The 20,068-nt window shown below is 42.7% G+C and overlaps 2 protein-coding genes across 2 annotated transcripts in view; both read left to right on the forward strand.

Annotated features, from left to right (window-relative positions):
* The first annotated feature begins 142 nt into the window (after nt 1-142).
* TMBIM4 (transmembrane BAX inhibitor motif containing 4) lies at nt 143-11,865 on the forward strand. Its single transcript, XM_075274450.1, has 7 exons — nt 143-352; nt 1,329-1,437; nt 2,169-2,274; nt 4,994-5,027; nt 5,118-5,235; nt 9,171-9,216; nt 11,106-11,865. Exons 1-7 carry the CDS (start codon nt 259-261, stop codon nt 11,310-11,312), a joined length of 714 nt encoding a protein of 237 aa, XP_075130551.1. The 5' UTR covers nt 143-258; the 3' UTR covers nt 11,313-11,865.
* Nucleotides 11,866-16,034: 4,169 nt separating this feature from the next.
* XPOT (exportin for tRNA) overlaps nt 16,035-20,068 on the forward strand; it is a 33,605-nt gene continuing 29,571 nt past the window's right edge. The window contains exon 1 of the mRNA XM_075274451.1: nt 16,035-16,220. The gene's annotated coding sequence lies outside the window, so the exon portion shown is untranslated. The remainder of the gene's footprint in view (nt 16,221-20,068) is intronic.

Consider the following 20,068-nt stretch of genomic DNA (forward strand, 5'->3'; position numbering starts at 1 on the left):
CCATTCACTATACCGCACCAGTATTCAAAAAGCTGTAGATTACAGAAGACAACCAAACTCTCTTCAGAGGTCAAGTGTCTGGTATTGGGCCGGGCTCAGGATGTAGGCGGGGCCTGGCCCAGGATGTAGGAGGGGCCCGGGCTCAGGATTGGCTGCTGTGTAACAGCTACACATAGTACTGCGTTACTGTAGGCAGCAGCACAGCGATCAGGAAGTGTCGCAGATGCGATAGTGGGATAAAACCTAGCCTTGGTGATAATGGCGGCTGCGGATCGCTACCCCCGGTCCTCCATCGAGGATGACTTTAACTACGGGACCAATGTGGCATCGGCCAGTATCCAGATCCGTATGGGTGAGGAGAGAGAGTTCCTGTAAACAGACGTTACTGTGTACCCTAGTAGGCTTCTGTCTAGTTACTCACCGATCCAGTTCTATTTCCTCCATGCTATGCTGTCTCATACTGATACTGGCTAAAGGATGTGTCACTGATCACTGATATGCGAAGAACCAAAATTCAGTGGCATATACATAGGGGGTATGACATGTAATAAGTGGAGTCTACTAATATAATCCTTTATTAATCCTAATCTATGTAAAACATTGAAATAATCGTGATTTTAATTTAGGTCATAATCGCCCAACCCTACCATGGAATATGTAACCACGTGAATGGTCCTCTGGGCTCCATTGTCGTATTACCTGTCTGATCAGCATTCCTCTACCATATTGAGAATTGTCGTCATCCGTTTTAATCTATAACCCTCACACGCTCACTATTTTGCTTTTCCAACATTGTTTTAAATATATATGTATATATTTATATTTAGTGTCCATCCTCTATTGGCTAATGTTAGCAGTAAAATCATTTACGGCAGTCAGATGGTTTTGGTAATGGATATGCCTTATACTGCCATGAAGCCATGGGCTTATTCTTGTAATGACTGATTCTTGATGCTGAAGGGCAATGGTTCATGAAATTATAACATGTAAGTATATGTTGATATCTACTTTAAAGGCACATCCTTGTTGAAGAGAATGTCAAAAATACCAAAGTGGCACATGATGATCTCTTTTGTGCGTTAAAATTAAGGACACCATGACAGTACGTGGGGGGTGTCACGTAATAGATCCATATCTTCATTTATGTTGTTTTTGCTGATGTGACAGAACAGAACCAAGGATATGCTTGGATGTGAACAGAACCTAAGCTAGCTTGAAGAATAATCTTGATGGTGAACTTTTTCTGTATCTTAAATTTCATTGCTAATGAATTCTTCTGCAATGACATGTATCCCGTCTACTAAATTATTCTATTTTTTATGGTACAGATTTTCTCCGGAAGGTCTACACTATATTGACTGTACAAGTTCTTTTGACCACCGTCATAGCTGGAATATTCCTTTATTTTGATGGTATCCGGTCATTTGTCCATGAAAGGTGGGTTTGTTAGGTGTTTGCTTGATAGATTGTTCATTTCTTTTAATGTATTTGTATTGATCAATTCTGCACAATGTTACTTGATCTTCTGCCAAAAAATTTCTGTGCCTTGGCATACAGGGCACATGCCTCAGATGTGTTTAGTTCTATAAAAAATACAGTTGTACACATCTGCCAATCCCATCACATACATGTTATTTGCAGCAACCATTTGTATTAGAAACAGAAGATTTCCAGCAGAAAGGGGCCACATGATCCATCTAGTCTGTCCTTGTATTATTTCCTTTTATCTTCGGATGGACATGTGTACATCCCAGGTATGCTTAAATATTGAATAACACATTATGCTTCTTAATAGAAATAAATTGTATACTTCCATATTCCGGCTAAATGTGTACCAAACGAATGCAACTTTTTAAATGACATTTGTGTCAATTTATATTTCTGCACCCCCACTGCCACTTTTCCAAAAAGGGGGCATGCTGGGGGCAGGGCCATCAGTCCCACCAGATTTATTATCTTGTGATGTAAATGATGCTAGAAATCCGTGCCAGCTAAGAGCTGGCATCACTTTCGCTCCAGGCACACAGCCCAGTGAAGGTGATATTTTTATACAGGCATTGAACACACCAGTCTTTGTAAATCACCTCCATTGTCCATTGATCATATGCCATACATCACTGGCACTGCCAAAGGCTTCACATAACATTTAAATTTTTCTTGTTTCCCAGCCCTGGCTTGCTTTTGGTCTCTGCCCTTGGATCCTTGGGTACAATCATTGCCCTGACAATTTACAGACATCAACATCCTATGAACCTCTACCTGCTGTTTGGATTTGTAAGCATTTCTCATTATACTATATACAGTAAATCCTCTGTGTAGTGTTGTCAGTAGAAGCACATGAATCGGGTCTAAGTGCTATTTTAGACTATAATACGGATGTGCTATACCAACTGTATTACAGCTGCAAATCCCATCCCGCTTGTACACCTAGAGACCCAAACTATCTGCATTATAGGGTTGTAGCCCATTGGTCATAATACAAGTGGTTAGGTGAAGTTCCCTTTAAAAGATAAAGCCTATTAAAACATATAGAATGATGTGGCACTGCCAGTGACGGTAACTGGCAAACAACCCTAAACCCCAAACAATCTACTGTTACACAAACAGGATCTTAAATATCAAGCTCAGAATAAATAAACCTTACTAATGTGCGCCTAATCCTGTAAAGTAAAATGTGAGAAGTACATCAAAGTCCTCAGATGAGTGATGGGATTTATTCTTCAGAAATGTTATGCACTATAACCAGGTAGTGTGAAGGATTTATGAAGTCGTGAATTCTGACTCGTCACCTATAGCCGCATTCAGTCCCCCAGTCACCAGTGCTTTCACTTCTTAGTAACACCAATTTATTTAAGCTGTATATCATTACTGTCCACAGGGTAACAGCAAAACCGCACAGCCAGTAATTAATACAGCTAGAATTAATACACTTTTCACTTATTGAAAGTGAAAGCATTGGTAGCCCCAGCACTTAATAACATAGCACATCAGGTACATAAGTCTCTACTACTGCACAGAATGAGGCATTAATCAATTAACAGCCTCCCCTCTCTTCTCCATAGACTTCTGTGTGTGAGCAGAGGGAATTCTATACAGATAAACGGGGAGAGCAGCCTAACAAGTGGATGAGGAAACATATTTCTTTAATAAGACATATTCCAAAGTTTTTTTATATTTACCTGTACTATTCATTTATGAAACACGGTTTTATAGTTGGGGGTTACCAACATCTGCCGCACCATTATGACAGATGTTGTGTATTTAAATATGGTGGCCACTCAGGAGCATTCAAAACAATACACATTTTCCAAAATATCATAACTATAAAGTACATCTGACCCCTCAGAAAAAGATGGCGTATGCATCCCCACACACAGAAATATAAAATAAGGTATGGATGTCAGAATATATGCGACTCTAACAAAAAATTTTTTGCAAAGTAAAATTTAAAAGTAAATAAAACTATATAAACTTAAAGGGGCTTAAATGCCCCTGGATTGTGTATACATATAAAATCCATCTCTTATAGTATATATTATATGCTACTTAATATTTATGTGCATGAAGTCCTGTAATAATTTACTTTCTAGCATTAAAAGGGAACCTGCCACCAGGTCTGGAGGGCTCAATGGAGTACATTATCTGATAGGCTCTGTCTCCTTGAGAATGTTGATCATTCCAAGATGATGATGATGTGTGTTATTGGGCTGTTCAGACCCGGTGACTGGTCCTCTTTAAATATGTGAAAACACAAATTGTTGAGAAGGTTTTCCTTATTACTGGACATTCGGTTTTTAGATCACTGTCTAAAAAGGAAAAGCCCATAGCCAATGTAGTTCTGTCCTGGTGTGCTGTTACAATATTGCGTAGTATGTAGTGTGGCAATACCCTGACATATGAATGCTACAACTTACCCAGTATTGCCTATTCTGGCACATTTTACCAAACTTCGCAGTGCTCAGGATTAGACCATCTTTCAACCATTGGGTTAGAATTCTGAAGCGTTCTAAAAGAAAGATTGTTTTACTTCCCTTAAGGACCAATCACTCTGCAACTTTCATTTAATTTCGTATATGCCTACACCAACTTTTTGGCATACAAAAGCCTTTATAAACATCAGTTATTAGTGCCATCACCACTAAAAAGGGGACACTACGAGGGTCTCCTGGGGCAAGTGGCCCTGTTTTTTTTTTTGTTTTTTTTCTCTCATCATTTGTGCCTGAAAACTGTCATAAATCATCCCTAAAATCTATGACAGCTACAAGCGCCAGAGGATGTGCCTGATTTATAAGGAGATGCCGCAACTTGCCATAAATCAGCCAAATCCTCCGCCATTACAGGAGATATGAAGTCTGGCACTGAAAATGCTGGTCTTCATAAAACTCCTCCAAAGTATATTGCAGATTTATTGGAGAAAACTGGAAGACCCTTATGAGGAATAGTTATTGTTATGGTTGCTGGTAACACATACTGTATAATGTAGGAATAAGTCTAAGAGAATCAATCTGACTACCTATAGTTTTTGACCTATCCTACAACAAGCAAAGTTGGAGTAATTGAAGCCAAAGTGTTTTCTTTAAAGGTGTATTCCAGTAATTTGAAGTTATCTCCTATTCCATGAATTGTGGGTAGCTACTTGATTGATGGGGGTCTATTGATCATGAGAATGGGATCCTTTGTACCTTTTGTATGAATGGAGAAGCTGCTCAAGCATGCTGGATACAACTGACTACAACACGCCGCTATGTCAGACAGTCCCATAAAGAATGAATGAATGTTCACTGCTGCAACATACAGGTGAAGAAGTGGGATTTTCATTCTCATGAATGCTGGGGATCCCAGTGATCAGACTCTTATCTGGTGGCTATTGGACAATTTAAGATTTCCCAAATGCCTTTTTAATAAACCTGGACTGTTTCTCTTCCTGTACTTTGCACAGTTGTCAAGACATCTGTAGTTCATACCTGTTTACTCCTATGATCTTTATTTGCAGACCCTCTTAGAAGCCATAACAGTTGGTATTGCAGGTAACTAGAGTTTCACATTTCATAACGTTGGTGGTTGTTATAAATGTTTTGCATGATACCATCAATAATGCTGTCTTCTTTTATTTCTAGTATCATTCTATGAAGTGGCTGTAGTTCTTCAGGCTTTTATACTGACTACTGCTGTGTTCCTTGGTCTCACTGCATTCACATTCCAGTCGAAGAGAGACTTTAGCAAGCTCGGAGCTGGGTATGTTTGTTTTCTTACATTACTGAAATACACTCCTAACAAAACAAGTTTGTACCCTGGGGAGTCGCAGGATAGCTTGTCAGGCTGGTTTTAAGGCTTTCTATGTACAAAAACCTGGTGTTGTGGTTTGTAGCACGGATAGACTAATCTCCAATAGTCTTAAAGAGAACCTCTCATGTCTTTTGGCAGTTTTATATACTGCTGGAAAACTGACAGTACCACTATCCCTTCACTGTCAGAAGGGCAGGCCTTAATGCTCAGCGTCATCTCCTTTCATACAGTGAAGAGATATCTGTTCCAAAACTAACGACACCGATAACCTCTGGTACCAAGGCGCATACCATAAGAGCTGACAGTACGCTAAATACAATGCACTGTTAGCTTTTTAGCGGTATACAATACCATGGGTGGCAAAGGACGTGAATGGTCCTCTTTAAATTCCATCCAGTTCCACATTAGCCCCAATTTAAACAGATACAAAATCACACAAAAAATGCATAAGAAAGTACAAAATGGTTGTACTGTATATAAGTAAAAAAAAAAAAAAGTGCATAGGCTTGGAAACTAGAACAACAATTATAATGGCCGGGGTACAAATGAAATATGAACAAGGGGGATTCACAAGACATGAAAAATGAGGGGGAGAAGGAATACAGTAAGTTACTAATTATCTCCTTGGATAAGGAGGAACTCAAGGGGAACATACCTCCAGGAGCTAGATTTCATGGAGTACCCAGAACATGTCCCAAGTAGCTTTAAATCTGTTCTCTTCATTATTCAAGAGGGCAGTCAGGTATTCCAGTGCACTAGACTCTGATGTAGCTCTCCTCCAGTGTTGGAGGGGGAAGTTCTTCTCCAGTGTTTTGCTATTAGACAGTGAGCTGAAGTGAGAATATACAATAATAGATGTAGGGTGTTTTTCCATAGTCTATCTGGAGGCAATGAAGTGGAGGAGGGAAAGGCGGATTCCCATTATGTGTTCTATTAGGGTAAGTTCACACAGAGATTTTTGGACTTGAACCTGAAGCGGAGGCTGCCTCAAGTTCCGATCCAAAAGCTGACTGAAAGCCGATGCACTGCACAGGCATCCAGACACACACTCCGCTCCAGATTAGGCCCAATGAATGGACCTAATCCGGAGGAGGGAGTGTCTTCAGGCCGAATCGTGAGGTGACTTGGCCTGAAGAATGTGCATCTCGCTTCTTGTTTCTGGGAGCCGGAAGAAACGGCTCCCGGAAAAAACTCCTGAGCGGCCCCCATTGATTTCAATGGGAGCCGTCTTTTTGGTCAAGACTTTGAGGCAGATACGGCCTCAAAATCTTGACCAAAAAAACTCTGTGTGAACTTACCCTTAGAGTTTGGATCTGTCACCAATAGGGCTGAACTAAGGGGCAGGACCAGAATAGGAGAAATATATTAGCCTGACTGGCACCACACCTCCAGCAGGTATCTGGTAGAGCAGCATTGAGGGAATGGAGTAATGCTGTGGTGTGATAACAGTGAAGCAACATCTTATGAAAGTTTTCCTTGTATGTAACATTACAAGAAGTTTTTGCAACTCATTTCCATATTATGACCCTCGACAGATCTGACAAAGTCTTTCCTAAGTAGCCCTCCCATTTCTACATATAGGGATGCTTAGGGGTCCCATCTGGGGCTGGATCCAAGAGGATTCTGTATATTTCTGAGATGAGATTGCCCGTGGGAGTCTCAGATTTGCAAAGTTTTTCGAAGTCTGTGGGTATAGAAACCCGAGGACTAGTTCAAGATTAGTGTTAAAAATCGCTATGGGCCTAAAATTGCAGTCAAGGTGATTTCCTTCCAGGTTTAGGGATGAGGGTGAAGAAGCAGTGGAGGAAAGTGTTAGAGATGGGAGCACCAGCCATGAAAGTATTAAATAGAGATGTAAGGTGAGCTACGCTCCAAAGACTTTGTAGTACTGCCATCGGGCATTATAGTTATATTAAACTACCCCCCCCCTGTTTTAAAATAATACCCTAAAACAGAATGTGATAAACTTACCGAACGTGCACGGTGGGCGGGCATTCAGGGTGCGTCATCTTCTTCATCCACGCCTCCTCTTCCTCCGATGTCTTCGGGTCCCGTCCTCCTCCGGCGCTCGTGAACTGACATTGCTTAAAAAAATGGCCTGGGCACATGCGCAGTAGCATGCTGCTTCTACTACGGCTACTGCGCATGCGCCCAGGCCATTTTTTTAAAGCAATGTCAGTTCGCGAGCGCCGGAGGAGGACGGGACCCGAGGACATCGGAGGAAGAGGAGGCGTGGATGAAGAAAACGTCGGACCCTGAATGCCCGCCCACCGTGCACGTTCGGTAAGTTTATCACATTCTGTTTTAGAGTTTTATTTTAAAACGGGTGGGTAGTTTAATATAACATTCACGCATATGTGGGGCTCTATCAGCATGATTTTGCTGATAGAGCCCCTTTAAGCAGTTGTTCTAATACCTCTGTAGCTATGGGTTTATTTAGGATGGCAATGAGTATGAAGTACAATAAGTGGTCATGTGACTATAGCAGATAACTCACAAATACAACCACCGGTAACAAAAATAACTACAATTAACATTACCTTACTAAGGGTAAGTTCACACTGAGTTTTTTTTACAGGACTTTTCACCCTGCCGATTTGTAGGTGGAATATAGGTCAACCTACTGACTTCCATGGAAATACATGGGAGGCATTTTTTGAGGCAAGTTTCACCTTAGAATCATCCTGCAAAAAACTCTGTGTGAACATACCCTAATGGGCCTGAGAATAAAAACATTGTCTAAAATTGTAGTCTTACAGCTGACGTAGGGCTGGGCAATTGGATGAATAATAACTATAATGGAAAGTCAGCTGAATTACCGGTAATCATTGTGAACTTGCTTACAACTTATTTCAGTTACTTTTCATCCAAGCCATCCTGTCTCACTTTGCCATTGGCTAAAGGATACGGCCCTAATTGTACATTATCTAATCAGAATAGCTGATTCAGTGACGTATAAATAGAGGGAGTAATCTGTAAAAGAAGAGTGTCCTAAATAGGGCCAGGTGATTATGACTAAAAAAATATGCGATTAATCAGCCATTTTGACTCATTTACAAATAAAATGGTGATGATATAGGTCACTCCCCCTTCACAGTATGATTAATTGTTGGGTATGACTGGCAGTTTTGTTTGGACTAAACATGGCTGAACTAAAACTGCTATTATTATACCGTTATACTCCTCAGACCCCAGAGTATATTAAGCGGAGTGCCAGTAAAGGTGAGGAAACAAAAAATAGCATTACTCACCTCTTCTGTACTCTGTCACGACTCCATTTTGTCTTTGGCACTTCTGGCTGTCGTCAGGGACCACTGATTGGACCTTAGCGTCACATCATAGATACGTCGTGTGACATCAGCCAGTAGCCCTGAAGACAGGAGGGAGTTGTGCCGTAGGCCAGGAGAGGTGAGCAATATTATTAATTTTTTTTTTTATGTTTGATCATCTCCCCTTGGCCCCTGTTTATCATACTTTGGGGTCTGAAGAGACCCCAGAGTATAATAATAACAGTTTCGGTTTGGGTGTGTTCAGTCCGAACAAAACTGCAAATATGGTAATAACTGTACCGAAATAACCAAATGTGAACCAATTCATGTTGGTTATCCAGGTTGATGTTTTGTTTTGGCTATTTTTCGATTAATCGCCTAGCCCTAGTCATAAAATAATTGTTCATTAATTGTAAGCGAGGTAAAATGTTCAGTTAATCGTGATTTAAATGTTGTTCATAATTGCACAGCCCTAAGCTGAAGCCTGCTATATAAAGCTGTTCTATGCCTGCTTTATTTTATGTATACGATGCTAACAGTATATATAGTTGTGTAGTGAGCAGAAATCTATTTAATTACAGTAATCAGAATAAACTATGCCATTTATTGTTGCAGGCTTTTTGCTGGTTTGTGGATTTTGATCATTGCTGGATTTCTAAGGGTGAGTATTGTCTGTGTAAAATCTCCACTTTTGTCTGACTCCTGTCACCTCAAAAGATAAAATCTAGGCAACACGTTGGCTCAGTAGTTGCTGTGTTTGCGTGGATTTCTTCCCCATTCTGTAAAGACATACTGGTAGGAAAAAAAAATATACATGGTGTTCCCTATATGGGGCTCACAATCTACATATAAAAAAACTATCTGGGTACTGTACTGTATACTACTTGCTATGAGTATGATCCATGTTCATGCGTCGAAAAATGTAAGCATTTTCCCTTTCCTGGATTGTTGCATGTGTTAATGGAATAACGTTCCCTAACGTTCTGTTTCCAGCCAAGAGCTGGACTATAATTGTTTCTATATATTTAAATGGTATAGGCCTACAGCAGCAAACATGTCCCTTACTTCCCAATGCAGTATAACTTTTTTGCAGGATGCCTTAGTGCTTTCTAAGCAGCCTAAAAAAAAAGATAAGGGAAAAGTAGTTGTCCGCTTCGTTGGTCTCCCTTGAGAGAATGATGCATATGGGTATGTTTGATATATGTGTTTGCAGTTTTACTGGAGCATACGTTGAATGTGCAGGGCAAACACAGTGTGAACATATCCTTTTAAATGGCACATGGTAGTTTGGGGTCACTGTAAATATTGCATTTTAAATAAGTTTGTTAATACCTATTATTACAAAAAGTAATAATGAGCTGTACTATTGGCGGTTGGCACTCCCTTTCACTTCAATGGAAGAGCCAGAGGTACCGAGTGCCTTATCTCTGGTGCTCCCGTTGAGGTGAATCAGAGGGCCGACCACCAGCGGTCCCACCCACATTCAGCCTTCATTCAACTTACACATTCAACTTAGGTTAAATGTGCAGTGGGAGAGAGGTTCTGTGGTTTTCAGTTTGTGGGACAACTCTTTTAAGACTGGCGTATCGTCTTCATAAATCGCCCGATTGGCGCAGGGAAAGAGAGATTGATGAAGAGGCTGCAGGCAGAAAAACTTGTGATTTATAATGATTCTTATTAGGCCAAGGCACCCCCTGCCCTGCTTCATGAACAATGTAGTGAGTGAGTTGTGGATCAGGTCTTGTGGTGCACGTTTGGCACAATAATGGGCCTTGCACCAAATGGGCACCACAATATCATCACTCTACTCCAGATAACTGTCATAGAAGGATTGATAAATTCCCCCTACTTTGCTTTGTCCTGAGATATTCAGAGGATTAAACAAAGTGGTGACTGTGCTATCAAAAACCTGTCATAGCATGTCGGGAACACGTGATTACATTACAGTGGCTTCTAGTTGGTCAGGAGCTGTTTAGCCATGAGAGGCAATGGGAGATCCTGGCCATATTTCCCTGTGCTACTGTCCTCTTAACCAGTTGTCAGTACTCCATGATCCTCAAACAAATATCGGGTATGCAGAATGGAAAGGGAAAGCTCTTGGCCTTGTGCTTTGTCCGTGGTAGGGGACACTGACTGCAGCATCAGAAGCTGATTGTGAAATGGCACAAAATCTCTTATTGTCCGTTTTACGGTTTGCTGCGGGTGGTTGTGCCGTCCTCAACCTCCCACCAGAAGGATGCAGGCTCCTGATGTACATGGCTGAGGATCATTGCTAAACAGCTTTTATCCAGTCACGTGGCATGCTAGGATAGGTTTTGACAGCATGACAGGCTTTTTGGGCAGAAAAAAAAAGAAGATATAATTGCATATGTACTGGACTTGTCAGGTTTTTGGGCAAAATTGGTCTTTAATCTTTCAGCAAACAATAATATTCACTATCTTTGTGGCTATGTCAAATGTCTGTGAGGGAAATAACCTGTTAACAGCTAAATATCTGCTGGAAAAATTTTGTGAAAAACATTAACAAATATCTGATTTCTCTTTTGACAGCTTTTCTTTTACAGTGAGACTATTGAGCTAGTCGTGGCTGCTGGGGGAGCCTTGCTCTTCTGTGGGTTCATCATCTATGACACACATCTGCTGATGCACAAACTGTCTCCAGAGGAGCACATCTTGGCTGCCATCAACCTCTATCTTGATATTATCAATCTGTTCTTACATCTGCTTCGCCTACTAGAGGCTCTTAACAAGAAATAAGCCACAGTATTCTCAGTAGACATGTGCCATTGCCATTCCATTCAGTCAAGAACCATGGGATTTGTGGGTAGGGAATAAGTGTTATGCATTAGCAACCCCTTAGACGGAAACGTATGGAAAATGTATTACATCAATAAACACTCTGTCTAGACCAGTGGTTCTTAACCAGGGTTCGATCGAACCCTAGGCCCTATGCACGGTTCATTTTGTGTACCAGTAAAAAAACATATACCTATGTCTTGAATTTGGAAAAAAATCATATTTGATTTATCACTAAAGAAGGGTTCGGTGAATGTGCATATGAAACTGGTGGGTTCGGTAGCTCAAACAAGGTTAAAGGGGTATTCCCACGTCGCATACTCACCAGTCTTCGTTGCTGTAAAATTTTCTGTCTTCCTGCTTTGTTGCGTCATTGGTGGGCGGGGTTACATATGCAAAGCCAGCGGCAAGATGCCGCTGGTCCTGCGTGCACGCTCATAGATGGTGAGACCAGTCTAGCCTTCACAATGCCAATACAGACAGGCATCCGCTGTAATAGAGAGGCGGATGCCGGGGAGGGTTAGATGCCGGCACAGGTGCCTGCAACATTGCTATGCTCCTGCCCTGCATGAAGCCAGCAGCGGCAGGAGTGATGCTGTTATTCCGCTCCTGCTGCTGCTGGCTTCATGCAGGGCAGGAGCAAAGAGATGTTGCAGGCATCTGTGCCGGCGTCTAACCCTCCCCGGCATCCGCCTCTCTATTACAGCGGATGCCGGTTCTGTATTGGCGGCCCCTTACCCCCAAAGGGTAAACTACCCCCCCCCCCCCTCCAGGCTCGCTCCCGTGTACTTATCCCCTCCTCCCTCCCCCCTCAGAGCAGCAGATACATCACTTGACTTATGACCAGATAAGTCAAGGGATGTGTAAAAAAAAAAATGAATAAAGTAAGATAGTGGACAAACAAAGCAGTTTTGCTGAAGCAGTGTATTTAGGAAAAGTCTTACATTCACATTAACAAGCAGTATAGATAGGATCCTTGTGATGGGACAACCCCTTTAAGACCCACTGGTCTAGACAGAAACATCTTTGAGGTTAAAGGGATTGCACAGACAGTAAATTTTTTGAAAGTCTAAAAATGCTAAACTTTATTTAGAGTTAATATAATTTGATTGTGTTTTATTGAAACCAAGATGATTTTAAACCATAACTCCCAAGTACAAAAAGTGTAAGTGAAGAGTACAGGTTAATATAAAAATGTTGTAATATATCATATTAAAGAAATCTGTTTCCTTCTCCATTTATTCACTTTCCTTATCTTCACTGAGACTTTTAAAGAGGACCTATCACCATTTTGCACACAGGCAGTGTTATATACTGCCGGAAAGCTGTCAGTGCGCTGAGTTCAGTGCACTGTCAACTTTCCCGATCTGTGCCCGGTGTGAAGAGCTTACGGTCCGGTACCGTAGCCAGAGACGTCCTTCTTCACAGCACAGCCAATCGCGCTGTACTGTGGAGCGGGGAGGAACGCCCCCCTCCCTCCCTGATAATGCTCGTCTATGGACGAGCTGTGTGAGCAGAGGGAGGGGGCGTTCCTCCCGGCTCACACAGCACAGCGCGATTGGCTGTGCTGTGAAGAAGGACGTCTCTGGCTAACTGTTAGGAACGCCCTTCTGACCATAGAAGAGCTACGGTACCGGACCGCTAGCTCTTCACACCGGGCACAGATCGGGAAAGCCGACAGTGCGCTGAACTCAGCGCACTGACAGCTTTCCGGCAGTATATAGAACTGCCTGTGTGCAAAATGGTGAAAGGTCCTCTTTAACTCCAAAAGAATCTGCATTCTGTACTTGGCCACATACAGAAGAGGAGGCTGCTGCCGGCTTTTTTATCGATATATTGCCTTACAGGTGTCTAAAAAGAGCTCTCTCATAGTGTAGCTGAATTTGTGTGTTTATTCCAGCAGCTTTCTCCTATGTCATTGTCCTTGATGCTGAATCTACTTCCATAAAGGGATAATTTTTGGTGGCTTTGTTTTGATACATTTTTTTTCTTTATCACTTTTTTCCTTGCAGGCACACTGACACTGTACCACACATAGTTATTTCAGTTCTGTAGTTTTATATAAAACCATTGATTTTCGCAATATAACTGCAATGTGTATATGAAAACCCAGGGGCAAGCACCTTCCCCCAAAACAGGCTACTTGTTCAGCATTTTAAATGTATGGTTAAACTAGCAGTTTCTATCCGCTGCTTACCAAACCTGTCACTAACAGCCCCTGTTATGTCTAAGTGAAGTTGCCTTAGAGAGCTAGAAATGGCTAAATGAATTCTTAGGAGCCCTGAGGCTAAGGCCCCACGGGCGCTGTGGGAAAAAACGCAGGAACGCATTGCGGTTCTTCCCGCAGCACTTTAAACAAAAAGTTTGTGGAGTTTTCTGCCGTGAACTTTCTGCTACAATTATATCTACGGGGAAGCCGCCGGCGTTTACGTAGATATAATTAACATTCTGCTATTTCCAAAACAGCGCCAGTTTTGGAAATCACAGCGTGTCCATGCTTTCCCGAACTGTGCCCCAGGTAAAGAGCTAGGGATGCCGGTACGGTAGCTCTTTACAGTCAGAAGGGCGTTTCTGACAGTCCGTCAGGAACGTCCTTCTCCACAGCAGCGCCTATAGCGCTGTACAGTGTGAGCGGGGAGGAACGCCCCCTCCCTCTGCTGACAGTGCTCATCCATAGAGTGCCTGTTCCCAAATCAATGAAAGGTCCTCTTTAAACACACATCAGTACCAGGCTATTCTCGACCCCAATTCATCTCGGATGAACTAAAATGGCCACTACTTGTAAATTATTACAAGGGGACTCTTCAGACCAAGTATAATAGTTAGATGCCGCAGTGGTGACATGGTGCTTGGCATGCCCATGTCACCTCTGAGGCCCAATTATAAGGCACATGACATCACAGAAGAGCACCAGATACCATGAGAATGAAGACGTAGAGCACTAGATGCTGTGAGGAGACCCAGAAGAGGTTACGGAAGATGAGTATGTTTTTGTCATTTCCCCTGAGGTTCCACCCATTTTTAGTAGTGACACACTGTGGGGTAGATTTATTATACTTTTTATACATTGTATCCTAGAAATTGCAGCACTTATGTGCTGCAATTTCCAAAACCGTTGCAGTTTTGGAAATTGCAGCATGTCAATTATGTGAAAAGAGCTGCGGGAAAAATTGTGATGCCTTGCCACTTGGGTGGTTATGGGGGGGGCCTTAGCCTAAAGCAGTTTTTCAATACTGTGCTATTAACTACCTATTCCTAGGACAGCTTTGTATGAAGTATTATCCAGTTCTCACAAAATAACATGCAAGATTTATTCCAATATTCGGCTTAAAATAAATGTATTCTCAGAAAATTAAAGGCACAGGTTTCTGAAAACGTTCATTTGTAAATTTCATACGTCTATAGTTCTTTTTCAAATCATACACGCTTCTTTGGCTTTCCCTATTTCAAACCACCTTAAAGGGGTGGTCCAGGCTAAATAGGCCTCAGCGGCCTAATGAAAGGCAACAGGGATGTCACAGCCGACGAGGACTTATGTAAAAGAATACAGCCAAACAGCAGGACCAGACCTAGCAGAACTTTTCTCTACGTATTTTTCGGACTGAAAAACGGTAGACCCCATTATAATCTATAGCTTTTTATAGTGGGTTTTGGTTTTTCAGGTCCTCAAGTGGATCCAAAGAATGGAGACCCAAGCGCAGTTGGAAACCTTGTCTTATGCAGCTCCCATTTCTCTTCATAAATTTAGAGTCCTTGCCTGATACCCAGCCATGATTTCAGTGGCGTAAATACCGGTGTAGCAGTGGTAGCGGCTGCCACAGGGTCCGGGACATTAGGGGGGACTCGCCTCTCCTGCGGGCCTGTTTGGTGACATCCCAGACGTCAGGCAGGCCAGGCAAGGCAACATTATGCATCGTAATGCAGACCTGGCTCACGTGATGTCTGGTCCAACATTTAAGATGGATGAAAGTAGCGGGGAGTGTGCCGGAGCCAGGGAGAGGTAAGTAACTTTGTGTTTTATATTTGTTTCTTCCCCCGAGCCACCGATCGTTATACTTTGGGGTCTGAAAAGATCCCAGTGTATAATAATTGTTCATGGGTGGTCCACAATGGGGCGTAATACTGTGTGAAGGGGATGATAGTGTGTGCAGGGGCCACTATGGGGCATAATAGTGTGTGCAGGAATGTGGTTTGGGCGGAAAGGGCGTAGGTGCGCTATGTATATTGTTTGTCTTGGGCCCTAGCCATTCCTAGTTACGCCTACTACATGATAGCCTATCCATGATAAGGAAAACTGTTAAGTCTAAGACTAGTGCCTACTTTCGTGTCTTTGCCATTGGCAACCAATCAAGCTAACGGAGACTGCCACAACTAACATGATTAGAGAAAAAGCTCTAAAACGCTGCAAAAATTTTGATTACTTATACTTGCGAAAATTATTTATTTCTACAAATGGTTAACAAATGGTTAAGCCTAAAGTGCCAGTCTGTTCATACCATAGGCTTGTACTAAGAGGAAAAGACCGGTATAGTCCACATAAATAACATATCACTTCTAGGACACAGCTGCACTAGGCACTCGTCACCGACAGATGTCGCTGTCACTGTTGCCGCTTGGTAACCAGCTCCAACCACTGAGTACTGTAGGTGTCGCAACGTGCGGACGTCACGAGGACACGCCCCTGGAGCGCGCCGACTAGATGAACGTGTTATTGGAGTTCGCAGGAGCGTTTCCTCTGTGCAGGCGTGCTGATCAACCGACGCTGTGACGTCATACGCGGTGCAGCGGAGACCACGTAAGATACGCCGGTGAGGCGGAAAGGCGGCTAGGAGGTGGAGCCGCCGTATGGAGCAGTAATCTGCGGGGAAGGTGAGGATTTAGGACCGGGCTGTACAGGATAAGAGGGTTCAACAGGTTCAGCATCTTTACGCCATGTGGTTACTTTCTAAGTGGGGGGAGGCGGCCTGTGACTGACTCTCACACCGGATAGCGCACATGGGTCTGGCCTGGGCAGTGTGGGGCAACAATCTGCGCTGACTAGTGTTACTGTAAGGAGCGACGTGTCATCCATAGAGAGCTGCAGCAACGTGTCAGTGTGCCCACATGTGCCTGACTGTCATGTCCACACGTGTCTCCCCTGCAGACGTGCCGTGTACGGAGTGTGCCCAGTACCTGCTCCCCTGATCCCGTACACTGTCCGCTTACACCCTATTGCATCATGTCCTGCTAGTCTCTACATTCATCTCTATTACTTCACTGACTCGAAGTTTTCTGGAGATGATCTCAAGGAGTATCCGATGTCAGATCTACCTGGGACCGAGGTGTTAGTGACTCAGCAGTCTTTATGCCCTGGCTATGCACATTAAAGTGATATTCTGCCTGCTTTTTATTCATTGTTTATGGAATATGAAGTTGTAGAATGTATATTGTACATATAGTAGCACAGGATCCATGTTAGAAATCTGCCTTAAACAGGTTATGGCTATGGGTGAGGGGTGTGACCCAGCCCCCTCCCCATACAGCTGTTCATTTAAACACTGCAGCCTTTTCACTGCTCGCCATGCACAGTACTGTACATTGTATAGTTTGTTATTGCAGATCAATCTCATTCATTTGAATGGGACTAAGCTGTAAACATGCCGTGTGACCCATGGCTGTGATGTCACTGGTCTGGGAATAGTAAGAGCCATGTGCTTGAGCTATATTTTCCTTAACATACCTGATCAGGAGAGCTGGGTGCTGAACCCCCATTGATCTGATCGGTACTATTCCGTTATCGGGCCAGCAGAGCTGTTCAGCACTAGTATCGGGACAGCAGCAAGCAAGGCCGCATACCCGCATCGCAGTACAGTTCCGGACAGCATCGCGCATCGCAGATGAGTTTGGGACAGCATCGGGTTCAGCAGCATTCACACACACACACAGCTAATTGTAAGTGGATATACTTTATTTCGTAATTGCCGGCAGAGATGCTCAGCACTAGTTATCGGGACAGCAGCAGCATCGTAGTGAGAGAAATGGACGTGTCGGGCTGTGTTATATAACTTGTCTTAAACAGGAGGCATGAAATTAGCGATCTCTTTTAACAAATCTGTGAACATTGTTTCTTTGGAATGATTTTGTCGCCACATAAATTCGGCTAAGTATGACTCCAGATGCTGGCGGGCTGTTCCGCGCTGTCTTTTATTGCGCCATTTAGCACTTCCCCACAAACGTTCCACATTTTGCGTGTGGCACTGAGTGTTTGGGTCAACAAAATTGTACTTGTGGTTCACTGTTAAATGGTCGTAGCCAGCAGCTTTTAAGTCTGTAGTATTATACCCCTTCCAGCAATCAGAGTATATTATACTCCCATCTGCCACGTTGGCTTTAATAGAAGCTATCAATGTTGTAGCTGATCTTTCTGGGACTGCAACAACAAAACACTCCTTAGTCTCACGGCACAATCCTCCAAAGATCCATTGTGGTGGCAGAACCCGGCCGCTGTTGTTTTTCCTTTTTGTAAAAAGGCTTTCATCCACCTCAACCACTTTGTTTAGGCCTCCTATTTTTGTAGAAGGTCGGGATATTAAGGCACTTGTACACACTTCGCGGAGGTAATTATTCCAATCTACGAAGGTGTTGTGATTCATCTTCAATTGCTGTTCACAAAACTCTACGGATGTCAGCTCTTGGCACCAACAATAAATGAAACGGGCAGCCGTAAGAAAAGGAATGCGTGAGTTGGCAAACCAAGTTTGCGATCTCACACCCTTTTTTTCGTCACACGGACGTTTGCTGCACCGCCATTTTGGAGATGCTTTGGCCAAAAAACACATTTTCATCTGGTGGTTACGAACACAAAACCGGCTCTTATGGATCAGACCATTGGCTTGGAACAGTTCAATTGCTGATTTTTCATCTGCAGGTAAATCCCACAGCGTGTAATCCATCTGACAAAACTGCTGAGAACTGTGACTGAAACAATGGTGAGTACTGTGACTACAACTACGAACACACTAATTTGGCGCCCAATTTTTCTGTCAGCATCGGACCAGCCCGGCACGTCCATTTCTCTCACTACGATGCTGCTGCTGTCCCGATAACTAGTGCTGAGCATCTCTGCCGGCAATTACGAAATAAAGTATATCCACTTACAATTAGCTGTGTGTGTGTGTGAATGCTGCTGAACCCGATGCTGTCCCAAACTCATCTGCGATGCGCGATGCTGTCCGGAACTGTACTGCGATGCGGGTATGCGGCCTTGCTTGCTGCTGTCCCGATACTAGTGCTGAACAGCTCTGCTGGCCCGATAACGGAATAGTACCATCTGATCATTACAACCTATTATAATAATCAGTCCTCATTATCCTATTCCTTAAAGCCACTTTAGACTAGTTTAGTGGGACTAGTCAATTGGCTTCTTTTTTTAAATTGGAATTTGTGGGAAAAGTCAGCTTTTGACTTATTCTTGCAAAAAGTTCCGTAACTTGAATGAGCTTTAGGAATCCCCCTTCACATGGATGGAGTACAGATTGTCATTGACTTTAATAGTCCATGCCGAAATATCAAAAATTCAATATGTGAATGTAGCCTTAAATCAATTCAGTTGACCTCTGTAGAGTAGGATATGGAATAGCTCACTGGTCAGTCCTGTTTAAACCATGAAGATAAGCAAATTGAGATGCAAATGGCCTTAGTCATGTGACTGCCAGTGGTATTCAGCAACAGGGTCACATGACTTCCACGTGCTTGGTTAAAACCCAGAACATATTCATTGGATGACGATACGATAAGTAAGTGGGGGTATCAAATAATTGCCTGTTAAGACCCTCATTGTTTCAGAGTTGGCACTTCAATACACTCCTCCACTTTAATAGGCTGCAGTAATGCTCTTCTATCTATGCAGGTCACTGATGCAGCCATTGTCACCGATGAGTGTAGATAGCATGCCATTCTCAGGCTAGTAAACTATTGTGTAACGTGCAAAGGAATACACAGTGTTGTGGGCTGCAGCTCTCCTTTTGGGGTAAATTCACACTTTTGTCTTAACCAAAAGAAGTGCAGCTAAAATTCAATAGAGCTCCATGTACTTGGAACTGACAAACATAATGCTGAAATGCTGCTGCTGGTAAAAACTTGAAGTAATAAGTTGTTCTCCATTAAAGTTCACCCATTAGATACTTGAACAGAGTTATTTTAATGTTAGGGGTCATGTGATGTGTATGAGGGGACATGGGGGATGCGTTAAACGGGACTGTTCTTGAACTTTTTGCGCCACTTGCCAGGTGTAGGAAGTTGATAAGTCGTCTTAATGTGTATGTTAGGAATGTTTATGATTTTCTACTTTATAGACTTATTAAACATGAGAACTTGGTGATCTGAAGCACTAACAACAGAATAGACAGAACACCACTGATGCCTTTGTGACTCCTCCACATTATCATAAACTGGGTTACAGTGAGTAATGACAATGTCTATAAAGCGCTGAGAAATACATTGGCACAATAAACGCAACATAATAAATAGTCCATAGTAAGGTGATCCTTCCTATAAATATTACTAATGCTATAAATGTGCAGTTATTAGTTCACAGACCGCTAAGTGTGTGATATCGGCCTAAGGCTGAGGCCCCACATTGCGGAAATGAAGCTTTATATTTCCTATTCCTTTTGTAGCCAGTTTTTTTTTAAAGATCTGTTAGTGCTAGGAATGGGTTAATAAGTACACCCATATAC

Source organism: Leptodactylus fuscus, chromosome 5 (assembly GCF_031893055.1).
Source record: "Leptodactylus fuscus isolate aLepFus1 chromosome 5, aLepFus1.hap2, whole genome shotgun sequence".
Classification (NCBI taxonomy): Eukaryota; Metazoa; Chordata; class Amphibia; order Anura; family Leptodactylidae; genus Leptodactylus; species Leptodactylus fuscus.

Excerpts from the sequence above, each read along its gene's own strand:
- TMBIM4 (XM_075274450.1), top strand. The coding sequence starts at position 259 with ATGGCGGCTGCGGATCGCTACCCCCGGTCCTCCATCGAGGATGACTTT. Across the intron at positions 353-1,328 it reads CAGTATCCAGATCCGTATGG|ATTTTCTCCGGAAGGTCTAC; the intron begins GTGAGGAGAGAG and ends TTTATGGTACAG. Across the intron at positions 1,438-2,168 it reads CGGTCATTTGTCCATGAAAG|CCCTGGCTTGCTTTTGGTCT; the intron begins GTGGGTTTGTTA and ends CTTGTTTCCCAG.